The sequence below is a fragment of the Staurois parvus genome, unplaced genomic scaffold (assembly GCF_062004578.1).
Source record: "Staurois parvus isolate SC_StPar_1 unplaced genomic scaffold, SC_StPar_1.0 ptg000827l, whole genome shotgun sequence".
Classification (NCBI taxonomy): domain Eukaryota; kingdom Metazoa; phylum Chordata; class Amphibia; order Anura; family Ranidae; genus Staurois; species Staurois parvus.
Genome location: NW_028318623.1, coordinates 2,578,832 through 2,598,008, shown reverse-complemented (window position 1 = coordinate 2,598,008; position 19,177 = coordinate 2,578,832). Strand labels below are relative to the sequence as shown.

Genomic DNA, 19,177 nt, shown 5'->3' with positions numbered 1-19,177 from the left:
GTCATCATGCCCATAGACCAGCTGCGGACACGAGGACGGCAAGAACAGTCCACTGCTGGATGTGGGGGAATGCAGTTTTCCGGAGGAAAAGGTAAGTGCAGCTTTTCACTGATCCCCCGAGCGCAAGACCGGTCCCTGCCACTCCTGCACTCTAGCAGTCTTGTGACTGGGCTGTTCTTGACGTCATCACGCCCATAGACCAGCTTCGGACATGAGGACAGCAGGAACAGTCCACCGCTGGACATGGGGGAATGCAGTTTTCCGGAGGATCGGAGGCATAGGTAAGTACAGCTTTTCCCTGAGCCCCTGGACAAAACAAGCACTTAACCTATGCAGTGCAGGCACAGCCCCACTACATGGGAAAATAAACGTTTTTACCAGAGTTCTGCTCTGTAAGAGTTCGGTAAGTGCAGCTTTTCCCTGAGCCCCTGGACAAAACAAGCACTTACCCTATGCAGTGCAGGCACAGCCCCACTGTATGGGAAAATAATAATTTTGCCCTGAAATTCTGCTTTAAGATATTTTTATCGCTGGTCACAGATTTTATGATTTTCTTGATCCAGTCACTTTGGTATAATTAGGGGGGTTAATTAGGCGATATCCCTGTAAAAGTATGGTTTGGATGGCATTAAATCAATCATTATTGCATTACACGTATGCTCTAAAAAAAAAGTTTGGACTGCACAAAAGAGCAAGAAATGTTTTAGAAGATGAAATAAAAAAAAAATCCTTGCAAGCATAAAAGTTAAATACTGTAAGGTATGTGAATTCATACGAAGAAGAGTAAAAATAGCCAATTATGTTTCTTCCAAATTTCCCATCAAACTGCAATTAGGAATAGAGTTGGACCGTAAAAGACTCTTGGGGAGGTTTATAAAGAGTTGGGCAGCTTCATTTCAGTGCCTTTATGCATTATTTTCCTGTTTTCTTGCATTTTCTTTTTGCTTATGCACATTTCTTGTAGATTTTTAGACCTGCGTGTAATTAACAAAAGCACATAAATTAAAAAAACTTTCTGAGAGGCTTATTCCTTTACATATCTCTACACAATTGCTGCTATATTGACTATTAACCTCCAATTCACCTATATTTCTATGAACTATGCACAGAAATATGCAAAATGTGCAAGAACGCCCTCTGCGCCACCTCTTTACAAATCTCACCCGATGCGTTTTTGAGCATGAAGGAAGCAAATCGGTATTTTAAAGTTAAGACCAAGTCTCTCTGTTAAATTCTCAGTAATATACTGGTTAAAAAAAAAAAAATCTAAATACCGGTTTAGACCAAAAACGAATAGCTTGTTCTTATTAGGGTAGCACTGGAAGCACTAGATAAGACCTGTAGGAGACACAGTGTGCCACTTGCAAATGGTGGCCAAGATGGGGATGGGAGAGGCACAGACGTGAAAGACCAACCAGTACCAGTTTAGAGCATGAATCTATTACCATTTAGAAAGACCAGCATATCTACATGCTCTGCAGTCAAAGCTGACCGCTTCCTGTAAACGGTCAAGCCAGCATCTGTAAACAACCAGCTTGTGGGTACAGAAGTGGCAGGGATGGCCAAGAATTTACGTGCTGCCCGGGACAAAAGAGGGTACTGGGTGTGATGCATTTTCCACCACTGCAATGGGTCCTGGCATAAGGAGGAAGCTTCACTAGTTTGGAAGCTACTAATTTCTTGCTCTGCCTGCTGGTTAACTGTGCTACCTGAAGAATTTCTTACACTACACAAGTCTCCCAAGAGGAACTCGATGCCAGAATCTTGCTTGGCTTTTTTCGCAGCTGGCCTTGAGTTTTGAAGCTCAGGTGTAACACAAGTAGTTTCAGTTGGCGGTGTCTTTGCCAGACTCGACGCTTCGAGCTTCAGTAAATGAAGGGTCTCTACACGGTCTGGTTGGCTGAGGAAGTCAAGGCCACGAAAACGAGGGTCCAAGGCACATGCCAAATTGAGAACCTGATTAACCTCGCTGTCGGAATACTTAAAACTCAATTCTTCGTGTATGGCCTTTTTAATGTTCTTGCAAAAGTCTGAGTCCCACTCATTAGGTGCCAAGTGTTTATACAATAAGCTGGTTATCACAGGTTTCACCAGGGATAACCCAGCAAACTGATCTTTGGTAAAAGTTGAGGTAGCAATAGCTAAAGGTTTTAGGATATCTACGACATCTTGGAGAATTGACCAGTCCGCTGACTCCAAAGCTATGCCGTCTTCACTCCGTGTTTCAATGAGACCTTTAAAAAACTTGGAATGGTCAACAATGCTCTGCAATAAAGTGTAAATGCTGTACCATTTAGTTCCATCACGAAGGAACATTTTTAGATGCACCTTTAATACAGGACCATGGGTGGTCAACTCTTCATTCTGAGTACTTGATGAGAAAACAGTGGCTATCAATCTTCTGAATCTATCCAGTGTTGTCTGTATTGTGTGGTGCTGAAGAATAGCTTCAATGCAGCCTCTAAGAACCTGTCCTACACATGGCAGAGACTTCCATCCCACCTTTGAGGCTGCTGCTTTTACAGAGGGACTACTGAGCCCAACTGCATAGAATGTGTTCTCCCGTATTCCCCATTCTTCGGCTACATCAAGAATAACTGACTTCAGGCTATCTTCAGAAAGGTCCTCTGAGACAACCCTACTGGATAGCACCATGTTCTTAGATTCAAATCCTTCATCAACGTAATGGATAATGAGAGTGAGGTAGGACAAAGAGCCACTGTGCTTCCACAGGTCCAGGCTTACTGAACAGTCTTGTAGATTCTTCACCAGCTCTCCCACTTTTAGTTTCGCCTGTACATACATCTCCTGTAAAATGGTATGGGCCAGGAAAGAAGCTGCTGGTAGTTTGTAATTTGGGTCCAGTACAGCCAGCATTTGAGTAAAACCTTCCCCCTCAATTATTTCAACAGGCATCAGGTCACGGACAATAAAATCTGCTACAGCTTTGGTTGTTCTTCCCACTGTAGGAGCCACCACAGCCCTAGAAGCCACTTCACGAGGTTGAACAACTTCTACATTTTTTTGAGGGTCAACTACTGCCCCCTGAGTTCCCACCAGTTCATTGTACTCTCTTCTATGTTTATAAATAAGATGCTGTCTCAAGTTAGTTGTATTGCCACTGTAGGAAAGTCTGACTCCACAAATTTTGCAAATTATTTTAGTTTTATCAATAATCCGACCATAGGCATCACCTTGGAAGCCAAAAAAGGTCCAATATCGACTCTGAGCACGGCCAAGGCTAACAAGGTTCTGAGTTCCCTCGAGGAGCTGAAATCCAGAGGAGTGACCAATGTTGTTTACTGGATAGCTTGGTTTATGTGGCTGCATTACAGGGCTTACCATATCACTGCAGAGGTATTGGTTTTGAGTTGATACATGATCCAATGGTTTAAGCTGTAAGTCTTGGAACAACTTCATCAGCAGTTCCTTTTCCCCAAATTCATATTTAAAATGCTCACCTAGGAAACACAATAAAAAGGATGGTCAACCAAAGCCACGCACTGATTTCATTTTTGTTATGTCACTTTAAAAAGTGCTACCAAACCCAGGACCCTGCATTCACCCACAACAACCCTACATACCCTGCACACTCAAAACACAGCAGCCCTCATGAGGTCAGCACTACACTTTTACAAGCGTCAGGGTTTTTTCTGCCAATACGCTGCTGCCAAGAGGAGGAGCGTTTAAAACGTCCTGTGTACATGAGGCCTTTAAGTGTTACTAAGCCCAGGATCCTGCATTCACTATATCCGGTCTCCCCGCACCCTGCATTCACTATATCCGGTCTCCCCGCACCCTGCATTCACTATATCCGGTCTCCCCAGACCCTGCATTCACTATATCCGGTCTCCCCGGACCCTGCATTCACTATATCCGGTCTCCCCGGACCCTGCATTCACTATATCCGGTCTCCCCGGACCCTGCATTCACTATATCCGGTCTCCCAGGATCCTGCATTCACTATATCCGGTCTCCCCGGACCCTGCATTCACTATATCTGGTCTCCCCAGACCCTGCATTCACTATATTTGGTCTCCCCAGACCCTGCATTCACTATATCCGATCCCCCCCGGACCCTGCATTCCCTATATCCGGTCTCCCCGGACCCTGCATTCCCTATATCCGGTCTCCCCGGACCCTGCATTTACTATATCCGGTCTCCCAGGACCCTGCATTTACTATATCCGGTCTCCCAGGACCCTGCATTTACTATATCCGGTCTCCCACAATACATGGAAATGCAATTACTGAAGTAAATATAAACTGCTAAATACCTTTTCTAAATCAGCAGTATATAGAAATCTTGTGACTTCTATCAGTGTCCAGCAGAGCACTGGTTAAAGCTTGTAGGAGGAGTTTTCATGCTGCTCTGACTGTCCTATGAGACTGCATAACCCCTGACCCTCTGTCTGGGGCAGCACTGACTGGCCCTGTGCCGATCACATGCACTTTCCCAAAGAAAGAAAAAGCTCCCAGCAAGACGCTCAAACGGAGCATGTGCAGAGCGATTCCTAGAGCTCTGTACTATCAGCAGAAGGATTGAGGACAGTAGAAGGGGAGAATCAGAGAAGACAGGAACAACCAATGCGGAGGATTAACCCCTTAGGTTCCACAGTGAGTATAACAAGCATGCTTTACTGCATCTACAGACTGATTTTTCTGTTGTGGGTTTAGTAACACTTTAATAAAATCCAATGACTATACCTGCTTTGACCTCCTGTCTCTACCTTTTGTCGATTTGCTGCTCAGGCTTCAGTAAGAAGACAGATGGCATGTCCCATGCTTCGCTGCACCTAAAAGTACTGTCATTATTCCTATAGCAGGGATGGATAGTAAAGGTAGGCACTGGCACTAAAGAGTGGGGGAGCAGGTTTGCGATTTTCGTCCCTGCTTTGAGAGGATGCATTTACAAATCCTAAAATGGGTCTTGCATTCTAACCTACATGACTACTCATTTTCTATCACACATAAATATTGTGATATTTGCAAACACTATATAAAAAAGGAAAAAAAAAATAATCAACCCTCCCTGCCACCAAGAACCCCAATAACAATTTGAAATTAACCACTTCCCGTCCAGCCCATGTACATAAACAGCCGAATAGGAGCAGTGCAGGGGCGGGTGGCCGTTTATAAACGTCCTCCAGCTTCCCTGCTTGTGCGCGCTCCCTTGGAGCCTGCGGCACCGCGATCCCGTGCGGCACCAATCGCTGTATGGGACCTCTGTGTGAGGTCCCGATCAGGTGATCACTGATTGGCCAATCAGTGATCACATAAATAGTAGTAAGCAAGATGTCACTTCTGACATCATTGCTTACTACTAGTGAAATCTGTGAATGATCACCGAGGTCACGAGTCAAGGCTATCCACAAGTGTTGTGGGACTTTCAAGAATTTCCATCATGCACTTAAAGTGTTAGATCACCTTACAGATTTTCTGTAAAGGTGAATGAACATCAGATCCCATCCCCACCCCGGTTCACGCTGTACTTACCTACTGCGTTTTCAGGATTCCCCACAAGCCGCTCCACCAGTAGGAGTCACAGAGGTCACATGATACAAGGTTATTCACACCAGCCTTGTACCATGTGACAAGCTGTGACCAATCAGAGCTCTCACAGTATTTCTCAATGGCTGCAGGAGTGCAGCCAGAGAGAAGGAGAAATTATTGCTTTTATAGCCTTTATGGGTATAAAAGCAATCAGTGCAAAAAAAAGAGAAAAAAAAAAAATCATCACCCCCCCCACAAGTAGTACAGTGTCACTATGGTGACACTGTACTGCTAGGGTGACAGCATGTTAAAAAAAAACAAAAAAACATAAATAATAATATATATTAAAAAAAATTGATTGAGAGAGTTTAGATCCGCTTTAAAGTAAGTGTGACACTGCACTGTTAGGGTGACAGTAAGTTAAAAAAAAAACAAAAAAAAACAAATAATAATATATATAAAAAAAAATGTAAAAACAAATTTTTTAAATTATAATTTTTGGTTATAAACTAATTTGGGTTATTTTTTTTACTAAAAAGATAGCTGAATACATTTTGGCCAAGATTTATGAAGAAAGATTATTTGCAAAATTTAAAAAAAAAAAACAAAAAAAAAAAAAAACTACAGATTTTCTGTAAAGGTGAACGAACACTTTAAGTGCATGATAGAAATTCTTGAAAGTCCCATATTTCAGGCAGTAGAGGAGTGGGGAGAAGGTCATTGGCCAGTATTCACAGATTAGGAGTTTGTTCAATTGCTCATAAACATGAGATGATCATTATTTTTAAATAGACAGATTGGGAGACTGGGTCATTTGAGACCTCGGTCACACTGGGTGCGACGTGGCATGCGATTTGCATGCCATGCAATTTGTAAATCGCATGCCAAGTCACACCCTATTGTCCGCAATTACAGCGGTCATATCGGTGCGGTTCTGACTTGGTCGGAGCCGCATCAATTTCTAAATTAGGACATTGACTACTTCAGGTGCGATTTGCATAGACATCTGTGTCAAATGTCTTGCAAATCGCACCTGAAATTGGCATGTCCCCCGACTTTGAAATTGTGCAACTTCACTGTAAGTCGCACAATTTCAAAGTGGGGCTTGATGTGACCGGGGTGTAAAGCGAAACTAAACTGTATTTGAACACCACAAGCACTATATTATTATTATACAGTATTTATAAAGCGCCAATAGTTCACTCTGCGCTGTACATTACAAAGGGGGACAGAACATGTGACAGAACAATACCAATACAATGCAAAACATGAGGGGTTCGAGGGCCCTGCTCTTTCGAGCTTACAATCTAGGAGGGAGGGGGTGGTGGCACAGGAGGAGATAGCTGTGGGGGATGGAGTGGTAGGAAGAGTGGAGGAGGTCGGCAAGTTAGCAGGGGGTGGGGTAGGCTTCCCTGAAGAGAGGGGTTTTCAGGGTGCACCTAAAGGAGAAAAGAGTAGGCGATAATCTGATGGGTTGAAGCAGGGAGTTCCAGAGGATGGGTGACACCCTGGAGAAGTCCTGGAGGCGGGCATGGGAGGAGGAGACCAGGGAACTAGAGAGAAAGAGGTCTTGTGAGGAGCGGAGTGTGCGTGTTGGGCGGTACTTGGATATTAGGTCAGTGATGTAGTTCGGGGCAGTATGGTGGACGGCTTTGTACGTCAGTGTTAGGATTTTGAATTTGATTCGTTGCGCAATCGGAAGCCAGTGGAGGGATTGGCAGAGGGGGGTGGCGGAAACGGAGCGGTTGGAAAGGTGAATGAGTCTGGCAGCCGTATTGATTCATTTTAATGTTCAAAGTAAAATCCCCCCCTCCATCCATGTCTCCATGCTTTATTTTGTTGAAAAATCACTTTGAAAAACACCCCCCCTTAGCATTTGTAGCTATGGCCATCTTGAGTAAGTGAAGATGATTCATCTAGCATTTACGTCCTGGAATCCATCTCCCCTTAGCTTTGGCATGCAGGTAGAAGGGTCTGCTTAGCTGACAAAGTCCCTCCTCCAGATGAAAGAAAGCAAAATGCCCATGAAGACTCTTGGGATGTATGATATCATTTTGGCCTAGACCAGAAACCAGGAAGCAACTGAATAAATAAAAAAAAAAAAAAAGTTTAAAACAAGTAAATATAATATACCTTCCTATCTGTTAACTAATGTTAGCAGCATAAGGATTCAAAATATTTAATGTTGATTGAGAGAGTTTAGATCCGCTTTAAAGTAAGTGTGTAAGTATTTCTCAATGGCTGCAGGAATGCAGCCAGAGAGAATGAGAAATGATTGCTTTCTATAGCTTTTATGGGTGTAAAAGCAATCAGTGTAAAAAAGAGAAAAAAAAAAATCTTCATCACCCCCCACAAGTAGTACAGTATCACTATGGTTACACTGTACTGCTAGGGTGACAGTATGTTAAAAAAATAAAATAAAAAACAAATAATATATATAAAAAAAAAAAATTTGATTGAGAGAGTTTAGATCCGCTTTAAAGAAAGTGTGACACTGCACTGCTAGGGTGACAGTATGTTAAAAAAAAATATAAAAAACATAAATAATATATATAAAAAAAATTTTTTAAAAAATGTTAATAAGTTATAATTTTTGGTTATAAACTAATTTGGGTTACTTTTTTTTTACTAAAAAAATAGCTGAATACATTTTGGCCAAGATTTATGAAGAAAGATTATTTATTTGCAAAATTTTATAAAAAAAAAAACACTTTTTTTTCTAAATGTTTGGACTTTTTCATTTATATAGCAAAAAAAATATAAAAATCCCAGTGTTGAAGAAAAACCACCAAAATTAAGTTTTATCTGTCTCAAAAAAATGCTAAAAAATTAATAAGGCTACAGTGTTGCATGACCGCGCAATTGTCATGCAAAGTGTGATAGCACTGAAAGCTGAAAATTGGCCTGTACAGGAAGGGGGTAAAAGTGTCCGGACTTGAAGTGGTTAAACAAAAAAATGTATTTCTAAGCAATAATAAAGGATGCTGCCTATATTTATGCATTTATTCCACCTCCGGGGCCCTTTATAATCGTTCCCTATTCCACTTTGGTTGATTTGCCTAAAGCATTTGATCACACTTACTTTAAAGCGGATCTAAACTCTCTCAATCAACATTAAATATTTTGAATCCTTATGCTGCTAGCATTGGTAAACAGATAGGAAGGTATATTATATTTACTTGTTTTAAACTTTTTTTTTTTTACATTTCTTCAGTGGCTTCCTGGTTTCTGGCCTAGGCCAAAATGATATCATACATCCCAAGAGTCTTCATGGGCATTTTGCTTTCTGTCATCTGGAGGAGGGACTTTGTCAGCTAAGCAGGCCCTTCTACCTGCATGCCAAAGCTAAGGGCAGATTGATTCCAGGACGTAAATGCTAGATGGGGGGGGGGGGGGGTTTCAAAGCGATTTTTCAACAAAAAAAAAAGCATGGAGACATGGATGGAGGGGGGGGGGGGGATTTTACTGCGAACATTAAAATGAATCACATAGTGCTTGTGGTGTTCAAATACAGTTTAGTTTCGCTAGTCACATCAAGCCCCACTTTGAAATTGTGCGACTTACAGTGAAGTCGCACAATTTCAAAGTCGGGTGAGATGCCGATTTCAGGTATGATTTTCAAGACATATAACACAGATGTCTATGCAAATCGCACCTGAAGTAGTGCATGTACTACTATAGAAATCGGGGCGGCTCCGACCAAGTCAGAACCGCACCGATATGACCGCTGTAATTGTGGACAATATGGTGCGACTTGGCATGCGATTTACAAGTTGCATGGCATGCAAATCGCATGCCAAGTCGCACCCAGTGTGACCGGGTTCTCAAAGGACCCAGTCTCACAATCTGTCTATTTAAAAATAATGATCATCTCATGTTTATGAGCAATTGAACAAACTCCTAATCTGTGAATACTGGCCAATGACCTTCTCCCCACTCCTCTAATGTCTGAAATATGGGACTTTCAAGAATTTCCATCATGCACTTAAAGTGTTAGATCACCTTTACAGATTTTCTGTAAAGGTGAATGAACATCAGATCCCACCCCCCCCCACCCCCCCGCTTCACGCTGTACTTACCTACCGCGTTTTCAGGATTCCCCACAAGCCGCTCCACCAGTAGGAGTCACAGAGGTCACATGGTACAAGGTTATTCACACCAGCCTTGTACCATGTGACAAGCTGGGACCAATCACAGTTCTCAAAGTATTTCTCAACAATGCAGCCAGAGAGAAGGAGAAATTATTGCTTTTACAGCCTTTATGGGTGTAAAAGCAATCAGGGAAAAAAAAATATATATATATCTTCATCACCCCCCACAAGTAGTACAGTGTCACTATGGTGACACTACTGCTAGGGTGACAGCATGTTAAAAAAAATAAATAAATATAAAAAAAAATATAAATGTAAAAATACATTTTTGAAAAATTATAATTTTTGGTTATAAACTAATTTGGGTTATTTTTTTTACTAAAAAAATAACTGAATAAATTTCGGCAAAGATTTATGAATATTATTTATTTGCAAAATTTTGCTACAAAAATTCATATGGGTATAGTGTTGCATGATCGCGCAATTGTCAAAGTGTGACAACGCTGAAAGCTGAAAATTAGCCTGGACAGGAGAAATGATTGCTTTTACGTCCTTTATGGGTGTAAAAGCAATCAGTGCAAAAAAAACAAAAAAAAAAAATCTTCATCACCCCCCACAAGTAGTACAGTATCACTATGGTGACACTTTACTGCTAGGGTGACAGTATGTTAAAAAAAACAAAAAAAAAAACCTCAATAATAATGTAAAAAAAAAAAAAAAAATTGTATAAAAATGATAAATTTCTGGTTATAAACTAATTTGGGTTACTTTTTTTTTTTTTTTTACTAAAAAGATAGATGAATACATTTTGGCCAATATTTATGAAGAAAGATTATTTATTTGCAAAATCTTATAAAGAAAAAAACCTTTTTTTTTTTCAAAATGTTTGGACTTTTTTATTTATATAGCAAAAAAAAAATCCCAGTAGTGAATAAATACCACTAAAATTAAGTTTTATCTGTCTCAAAAAAAATGTTAAAAAATTAATATGGGCACAGTGTTGCATGACCGCACAATTGTCAAAGTGTGATAGCACTGAAAGCTGAAAATTGGCCTGGGCAGGAAGGGGGTAAAAGTGTCCGGACTGGAAGTGGTTAAGGTGATATTTTAGCTGTAAAAAAAATACCAAAAAGTAATAGAAATCAGGGATGAAGGCTGCATTCCTTACAGTGATTGCCCTTGGTAATAGATGGATGCTTGTAAAGACCGGTGCTGTGTAAATCACAGTAATCCGATGACATCACCAGCACACAGTGAGGTTATTTACTAAAACTGGAGAGTGCAAAATCTGGTGCAAATCTGCAAAAGGAAGCAACCAGCTTCCAGGTTTTATTGTCAAAGATTAATTGAACAAGCTGAAGTTAGAAGCTGATTGGCTCCCATGCTCAGCTGCACCAGATTCTGAGTGCTCCAGTTTTAGTAAATCTCTCCCATACAGTTATTTATCAGGGCAATGTGACATTCGTCCAGTAAGACAATGTTTTGGGGGCCGCACGGGGTCTCTTCCTCAAGGGGACATAGTGGTCACTACATATCCGTGAGGAAGGGACCTTGCATGGCCACGAAACGTTGACCCTGCACTAATAAATGACTGTATAGGCTTGCTGGTGAAGTCTGTTTTACTGGATTTAAACCCCCTGGCGGTATTCCCGAGCGTTGCTCGGGGTTATCTTTCAGTACCAGAAGCGGTAACCCCGAGCTACACTCAGGAATACACTGCAGCATTGCTCTGGGATTCCCTCTTGCACTTACCTTGTCCTGAGCTCCTGCGATGTCCCGCCTGCAGTGTCCCCGGCCATCTCCTCCAGCCAATGCCGGCATCTGCCTTCCGGGTTCTGGTCCCTGCAAGCGTCAGGACGTACGGGGGACGGAACAGCGGGAAATTAAAAAATTTTTTAAAAAGTGACATTCACTAATACACTAAAATCACATAGTATAACATTCCTGTATCAAACCATTTCACATACATTTTGTCCCGAGTGCTTTGTCCTGCGCCCTGCCTGCATTTTTACTGTTCTTTCTGCCTGGAAACTGAGAAACGTCCATGGCGTCCAAAAAGCGTCCCTTTAGGTCAAAAGCGGTTTTAGACCGGCTAGAGAACAGTGATAGTAAATCAGAACCACTTGCAGAATTGAGTGATAATGATTCGTGGGGGAAATTCCTCATCAGACACTGAAAACAAGTTTGCCACTTTGCTCAGCGATGTGCGGACTTGCCGCTATATTTCATATTTCAGTGTTTTTGGTTTGATTATATTATTGAATTAAATTTATTATTATATTTTATGATTATTCATTATAATTTATGATTTCGTGTTTCAAATTTTATCATACCCGGGATGTTTACTAGACTCTTGTTCGGACAGATTTCAGTGAGTTATTCCTAAAAATTACAGCCTACAATAAAAAAAAATACATATTTCCATGCAAAAAAATGTACCGCTTTGAGCACAGAAATACTGACATAATCAGACCGCTAGGGAGGCTAACAGAAGATTACATAAAATTTCCATAGCAGTTTAACAGGTATAATAATAATTCAATAGATGTACACTAGTTTGATTTACCTAGTTTGAGGCCCAGGGTTCTGGCATACTCCTCACCAATCCATACCATCAGTTCTGTTCCTGATGGAATAGGCTGACAAGAGCGATAGTATATTTTCCCCCGATACTGGAAGACCGTCAGATTGTGTTCCTCCTCCGTCGATGCGCAAGCCACATACCTAACAGAATAAACCGAACAGATTACCTTACAATAGATTGCGCCCAAGGGAACGCAATGCCAGCCCCAATGTCATGTATTGGTTGGAACAGACTTATTTGAAACAATGGAGTTTTTCACTGGCATGGATTTAGCCAGTGTTGTTCAATTCATAACAACCCGGGAAGTAGAAACAAGCTTTTGAAGTGTTACTAAACCCAGGACCCTCATTCACTATATCCGCTCTCCCCAGACCCTGCTGTATAGTGAAACCAGGGTCCTGGGAGACCAGATATAGTGAATGCACGGTCCTGGGAGATCAGATATAGTGAAAGCAGGGCACAGGGAGACCAGATATAGTGAATGCAGGGTCCGGTGAGACCAGATATAGTGAATGCAGGGTCCGGGGAGACCGGATATAGTGAATGCAGGGTCCGGGGAGACCGGATATAGTGAATGCAGGGTCCGGGGAGACCAGATATAGTGAATGCAGGGTCCGGTGAGACCAGATATAGTGAATGCAGGGTCCTGGGAGACCAGATATAGTGAATGCAGGGTCCGGGGAGACCAGATATAGTGAATGCAGGGTCCGGGGAGACCAGATATAGTGAATGCAGGGTCTTGGGAGACCAAAAATAGTGAATGCAGGATCCGGGGAGACTGGATATAATGAATGCAGGGTCTTGGGAAACCGGATATAGTGAATGCAGAGTCCGGGGAGACCAGATATAGTGAATGCAGGGTCCGGGGAGACCAGATATAGTGAATGCAGGGTCCGGGGAGAGCAGATATAGTGAATGCAGGGTCCGGGGAGACCAGATATCGTGAATGCAGGGTCCGGGGAGACCAGATATCGTGAATGCAGGGTCCGGGGAGACCAGATATAGTGAATGCAGGGCCCGGGGAGACCAGATATAGTGAATGCAGGGTCCGGGGAGACCAGATATAGTGAATGCAAGGTCTGGGGTTTAGTAACACTTTAAGTGTTGGGGATACATCTCAGGTTGGTGACATGGGTGCTAACAGTATATTTTACAATCGTTTTAAGTGTAAAAATTTCAACTTAAAATAAAAAGCAAAAAAGGACAGTAAATAAAGATTAGTTTTCAGAGGTAGCAATAGTTATATCCACTAATCTTGTAGCGTTGTCCCAACTTTACCTCATCCAGCTGCTTTTGGAATCGTCACTAGCGTCAATATAAAAATATGACCCGTTGTCCCGTACCTAAGTAATAAGAAGAAAACATGTTGGATAGTCAAAATTGTAGAACTAGTGATAGACAGATAGGGGTTTATTTATTAAAACTGGATCACTCAGAAGCTGATTGGCTGCCATGCACAGCTGTACCAGATTCTAACTTCAGCTTGTTCAATGAAGCTTTGACAATAAGTCCCTGGTCACACTAGGTGCGATCTGCATGCCATCCATCTTGCATATCGCATGGCAAGTCACACCCTATATTAGAGCGATCGATTCGGTGCGGTTGTGACTTGGTCGGAGCCGCACCGAATTTCTAAAGTAGGACATGCACTATTGTTTGTGCGATTTGCATAGATATCTGTGTCAGATGTCTTGCAAATCGCACCTGAAATCAGCATGTCATCAGACATTCAAATCGTGCGACTTCACCCTACCCAGAAATGCAAATTACACACACACACACACACACACACACACACACACACACACACACACATATATATACACACACACACACACACATATATACATACATACACACACACATATATATGTACACACACATATATATGTACACACACACACATATATACATATATGTGATTTTGCGCAGCCCTGCCACCCTGTAGCAGTACTTCTGCTATAGAGCGGCAGAAAAGAGGTTAAGGGCCCTTTCACACTGATCAGGTTTTCTTCCTTTTTTGCCCTACCAAAAGCAGAAGAAAAATGCATGACCAGACCATTCATTTCTATGGAACGCTTCCTACCAGTCAGTTGGGGGGCAGTTGCATCTTTAAATTCCTGCATGCTGTATTTTTAGTGAATGTTTGGTGCAGTAAAAAAAAAAAAAAAAAAAAAAAAAAAACCACACCAAAAATGCACCTCACCATTAAAATAAATGGAAAATGCATCAAAAAACACATCAAAAACACACCAGTGGTTGCGTTGTTGGTGTTTTTGCGAGTTACACGTCCTTTTGTCACAGATGCAAAACTCACCGGAAATATGGCAAAAATGCGTTAAAAATGCATGCGCATTTCGCTGCTTTTTTTGCAACTGAGAAGAGTAAAAGCAACCTAACAGGCTGCCAGGAGCAGGCCTGGATAGAGCATCTGTGCCCTTTGCCTGCAGCTAAAAATAGGAGCTCCATGCATCGGCATTAGAATGAAGATATTCGAATTGGAGGAGAAGCATTTGATTTGCACTTTTGCTAGACCCTTAATATATACAGAACACAACTTGCTTTTAGTATACACTATGTCATGGAAGCATGCATGGAGAACTATATTTTTAAGTATTATGCAACATGGTTTATTGACACTCAAGTCCAGGTAGAATTAAAAAAAAAAAAAAGAAAAAAAAAAAAGACCACCAATTTTGAGGAGAAAAACTATCATTTTGACTTTTTGCTATTAAAACACGTCCAGTAAAAAAATTTAAGAAATCAAAATTTCATCATAAATTTAGGCCAAAATGTATTCTGCTGAACGTCTTTGCTAGAAAAAAAAATATGTGTAACTTAATAAAAGTTATAGCGTCTACAAATGGCGGTATATATATATACTGGAATTTGAATTTTTTTTATACTAGTAATGGTGGCAATCAGCAACTTATAGCGGGACTGTGGCGGGCATTCTGACACTGGGGGGGGGGCTGGAACTGGCTGTCATGGACATCCCCAGTGAAATCAATACAGTGATCAGTGCTAATAAAAAGCATTGACACTGTACTAATGGCACTGGGCAGGAAGGGGTTGACATGTGGGGCGATCAAAGGGTTAACTGTGTGCGCTTTACACTGTAAGCACACTGCTTTGTATTGGTCTGCTATAGGATAGCGGGAAAGCGGTTAAATACAGTACACAGAAATACCACCCCTATAAAAAAGGTAAAACAACAGTATTATTTCATAGTTTTCCTGAAGTTTGGCTTTCAATCAACAAGGAAGTCCCTACCGCCCAAGAGTAAACCGTGCAGTCGTTCCGATCCACCAAGACATCCCCTTCATAAGGACCAAAGATGCAGCCACGAGGGATGACTGGAATTGTACACCAGACCCCAAATCCTCCCTGTGGTCTCTCCTTGACCACCAGTCCTTCTGGCAAGGACAGCAGAGCACGGGACGGAACGTTTTCTGGAACTGGTGTGTCTAGGATGAAAGTCGGGGTTCCGTGTTGTGGACAGGAGTCTCGGAAGTACAGGCGGCAGTCTTCACAAACTGCAACAAGAAAAGAAGTGGAGCTTATGGGTATTGCAGATCAATATAATCAACGATGTATCATGTCAGATGAGATCAAATACTGAGAAATGGAGAACTCTCTGTCCAACAAGCAATAAAGATGTCTAGGCACAGAAGATCTTTCATAAATTCTTCTAAAACCAGCCTTTGTCAACTTTGTTTAACATGGAGGACTCTCTGCCCAACAAGCAATAAAGACGTCTGGGCCCAGAAGATCTTACCTAAATGCTTCTAAAACCAGCCTTTGTCAACCTTCTTTAACATGAAGGACTCTCTGTCCAACAATCAATAAAGACGTCTGGGCCCAGAAGATCTTTCATAAATTCTTCTAAAACCAGCCTTTGTCAACTTTGTTTAACATGGAGGACTCTCTGTCCAACAATCAATAAAGACGTCTGGGCCCAGAAGATCTTTCATAAATGCTTCTAAATTAAGCCTTTGTCAACCTTGTTTAACATGGAGGACTCTCTGTCCAACAATCAATAAAGACTTCTGGGCCCAGAAGATCTTTCATAAATTCTTCTAAAACCAGCCTTTGTCAACTTTGTTAACATGGAGGACTCTCTGCCCAACAATCAATAAAGAAGTCTGGGCCCAGAAGATCTTTCATAAATTCTTCTAAGCCAGCCTTTGTCAACTTTGTTAACATGGAGGACTCTTTGTCCAACAATCAATAAAGAAGTCTGGGCCCAGATCTTTCATAAATGGTTCTAATACCAGCCTTTGTCAACCTTTGGAGGAACCCATGAAATAACATTAGGGCTAGTTTACACTTGTGTCAAAATGTGGCATTGGACAAGCTTTTTAGAAGCACTCTGAATGCCAATCAAAGCCCTCGTCACTAAATGAAATGGGAAGCTAACAGTCCTGTTTAAAAGTTGTGTTTGTGTCACTTCAAAAATGATACCTCACTTTCTCGGTGCTTCAAAGCTTCTCCAAAACCTCCATAGAGGTCTATGAGAAAGCTCACTAACAGCACTTGCAGCTTTTGAGGCACTTTCATTTAGCCTTAGCTTTGCTTTAGAGGTATTTCAGATATGAGATATCCCAGGATGCACCGGGAAACTAGCAAGTAAACTGGAAAGACATCATCAGCAGTCACTTCCGGTTCATGTGTATATATTCTGGAAATGTCTGGTGCAGACATCACATCTAGTGTACAGCATGGAGCAACAAGAAGGTAAGCGGGGTCCAGACTGAAGAAGAGCAACCAGCAGACAGCACACGTGGTGTGCAAGATGGAACGCTATAGCGGAAGGTGAGTGGAGACCAGAGAGAGAGGACTGAGCGGTAAAGGATCAGCAGAGCTGGGGGACCGGAGCAGGAGAAACTAGAAATGTCACACGTGGTGCGCAGTGGCAGCAATATAGCAGGAGGTGAGTGGGGACCAGAGAGAGAGGAGGATCTGCAAATCAGAGGATCAGCAGAGCTGGGGGTTACTACTGAGAAAGGGATCTGCTGTGCAAGGGTACTAATAAGCTGGGGTTCTGCTGAACAAGGGTACTAATGAGCTGGGGTTCTGCTGAACAAGGGTACTAATGAGCTGGGTATCTGCTGAACGAGGGTACTAATGAGCTGGGGTTCTGCTGAACGAGGGTACTAATGAACTGGTGATCTGCTGAACAAGTGTACTAATGAGCTGGGGATCTGCTGAACAAGTGTACTAATGAGCTGGGGATCTGCTGAACAAGTGTACTAATGAACTGGTGATCTGCTGAACGAGTGTACTAATGAGCTGGGGATCTGCTGCACAAGGGTACTAATGAGCTGGGGATCTGCTGAACAAGAGTACTAATGAGCTGGGGTTCTGCTGAACAAGGGTACTAATGAGCTGGGGTTCTGCTGAACAAGGGTACTAATGAGCTGGGGATCTGCTGAACAAGTGTACTAATGAACTGGGGATCTGCTGAACGAGTGTACTAATGAGCTGGGTATCTGCTGAACGAGTGTACTAATGAACTGGGGATCTGCTGAACGAGTGTACTAATGAGCTGGGTATCTGCTGCACAAGGGTACTAATGAGCTGGGGATCTGCTGAACAAGAGTACTAATGAGCTGGGGATCTGCTGAACGAGGGTACTAATGAGCTGGGGATCTGCTGAACGAGGGTACTAATGAGCTGGGGATCTGCTGAACGAGGGTACTAATGAACTGGGGATCTGCTGAACAAGGGTTCTAAAGAGCTGGGGATCTGCTGAATGAGTGTACTAATGAGCTGGGGATCTGCTGAACGAGTGTACCAATGAGCTGGGGATCTGCTAAATGAGGGTACTAATGAGCTGGGGATCCGCTGAACAAGGGTACTAATGAGCTGGGGATCTGCTGAACAAGGGTACTAATGAGCTGGGGATCTGCTGAACAAGGGTACTAATGAGCTGGGGATCTGCTGAACAAGGGTACTAATGAGCTGAGGATCTGCTGAACGAGGGTACTAATGAGCTGGGGATCTACTGAACGAGGGTATTAATGAGCTGAGATTCTACTGGGCCCCTTTGAAACAAATAGACAATCAACACATATAGGGTATTTGCCAAGCTTCACAAAGCATCAAAATACATCAAACAAGCATGTTGAAGCAGTAGGCACTTGCAGAAACACAGCTACAGTGGTCAATCAGTTCTCAAACAGTATATACTATAATTTCTAAAAGCAATTCCTAATCATAATGCATGGTCCCTTTTTTTTTTTTTTTCAAAAAGGTTGTCACTCATAGAAACTATATCAAGGGTGTCAAACTGGTGGCCCTCCAGCTGTTGCAAAACTACAAGTCCCATCATGCCTCTGCCTTTGGGAGTCATGCTTGTAACTGTCAACCTTGCAATGCCTCATGGGACTTGGCAACATCTGGAGGGCCACCAGTTTGACACCCATGAACTATATGGTTGTCACTAGAATCTGATTGGTCACCAATTACTCCCTTTCGATGCTTCCCATCCTAGAATTGAAGCATTTCATCTAAAAATACGGCACTTTTTCCAAATGACACGGCCTTAGCTCACCCCTTTTAGTTCCGCGTTTTGGACTTTATCTCTACAAACACGCAACAGCAAAATAAATGCCAAAAAAAAAAAAAAAAAAAAAAAAAACAACGATCAACTTACAGAGTAACTCATCTTCCAGCTGGGCACAGGCGTCTTCTGCGGCTTGCATGGCTTGACTAATGTCCAGGCACCTGTGGAGGAAAAAGACAGCTCAGCTATAGGACGCAAATCGCTGTTCCCTTTTAACTGTCATCTACATTGTACAAAACAAATGCTAATCACACCAGGGACATGAATCAAAATGGAGCGATTAAACCCATTTTTTTTCTTCTCCTTTTCAACAATTCACAAAACTGCACTGTAATCGCTTTGTTGCAGAATGGAATGGATGCGTAGACGATGTATTGTGCTAAAAGTGCTAATAATGACACATGTTTGGAGTAGATAATATTTTGGAGATGGCACCATTTG

At 42.1% G+C, this 19,177-nt stretch overlaps 1 protein-coding gene across 1 annotated transcript; it reads right to left on the bottom strand.

Annotated features, from left to right (window-relative positions):
• Positions 1-1,225: 1,225 nt before the first annotated feature.
• LOC149443859 (E3 SUMO-protein ligase ZBED1-like) lies at positions 1,226-18,894 on the bottom strand. The gene is made up of 5 exons (XM_089655140.1): positions 18,827-18,894; positions 15,442-15,704; positions 13,447-13,511; positions 12,151-12,308; positions 1,226-3,461 (listed from the first exon to the last, which is right to left on the bottom strand). The coding sequence occupies exons 1-5, from the start codon at positions 18,873-18,875 to the stop codon at positions 1,426-1,428; spliced, it is 2,571 nt and encodes an 856-aa protein (XP_089511266.1). The 5' UTR covers positions 18,876-18,894; the 3' UTR covers positions 1,226-1,425.
• Between the last annotated feature and the right edge of the window lie 283 nt (positions 18,895-19,177).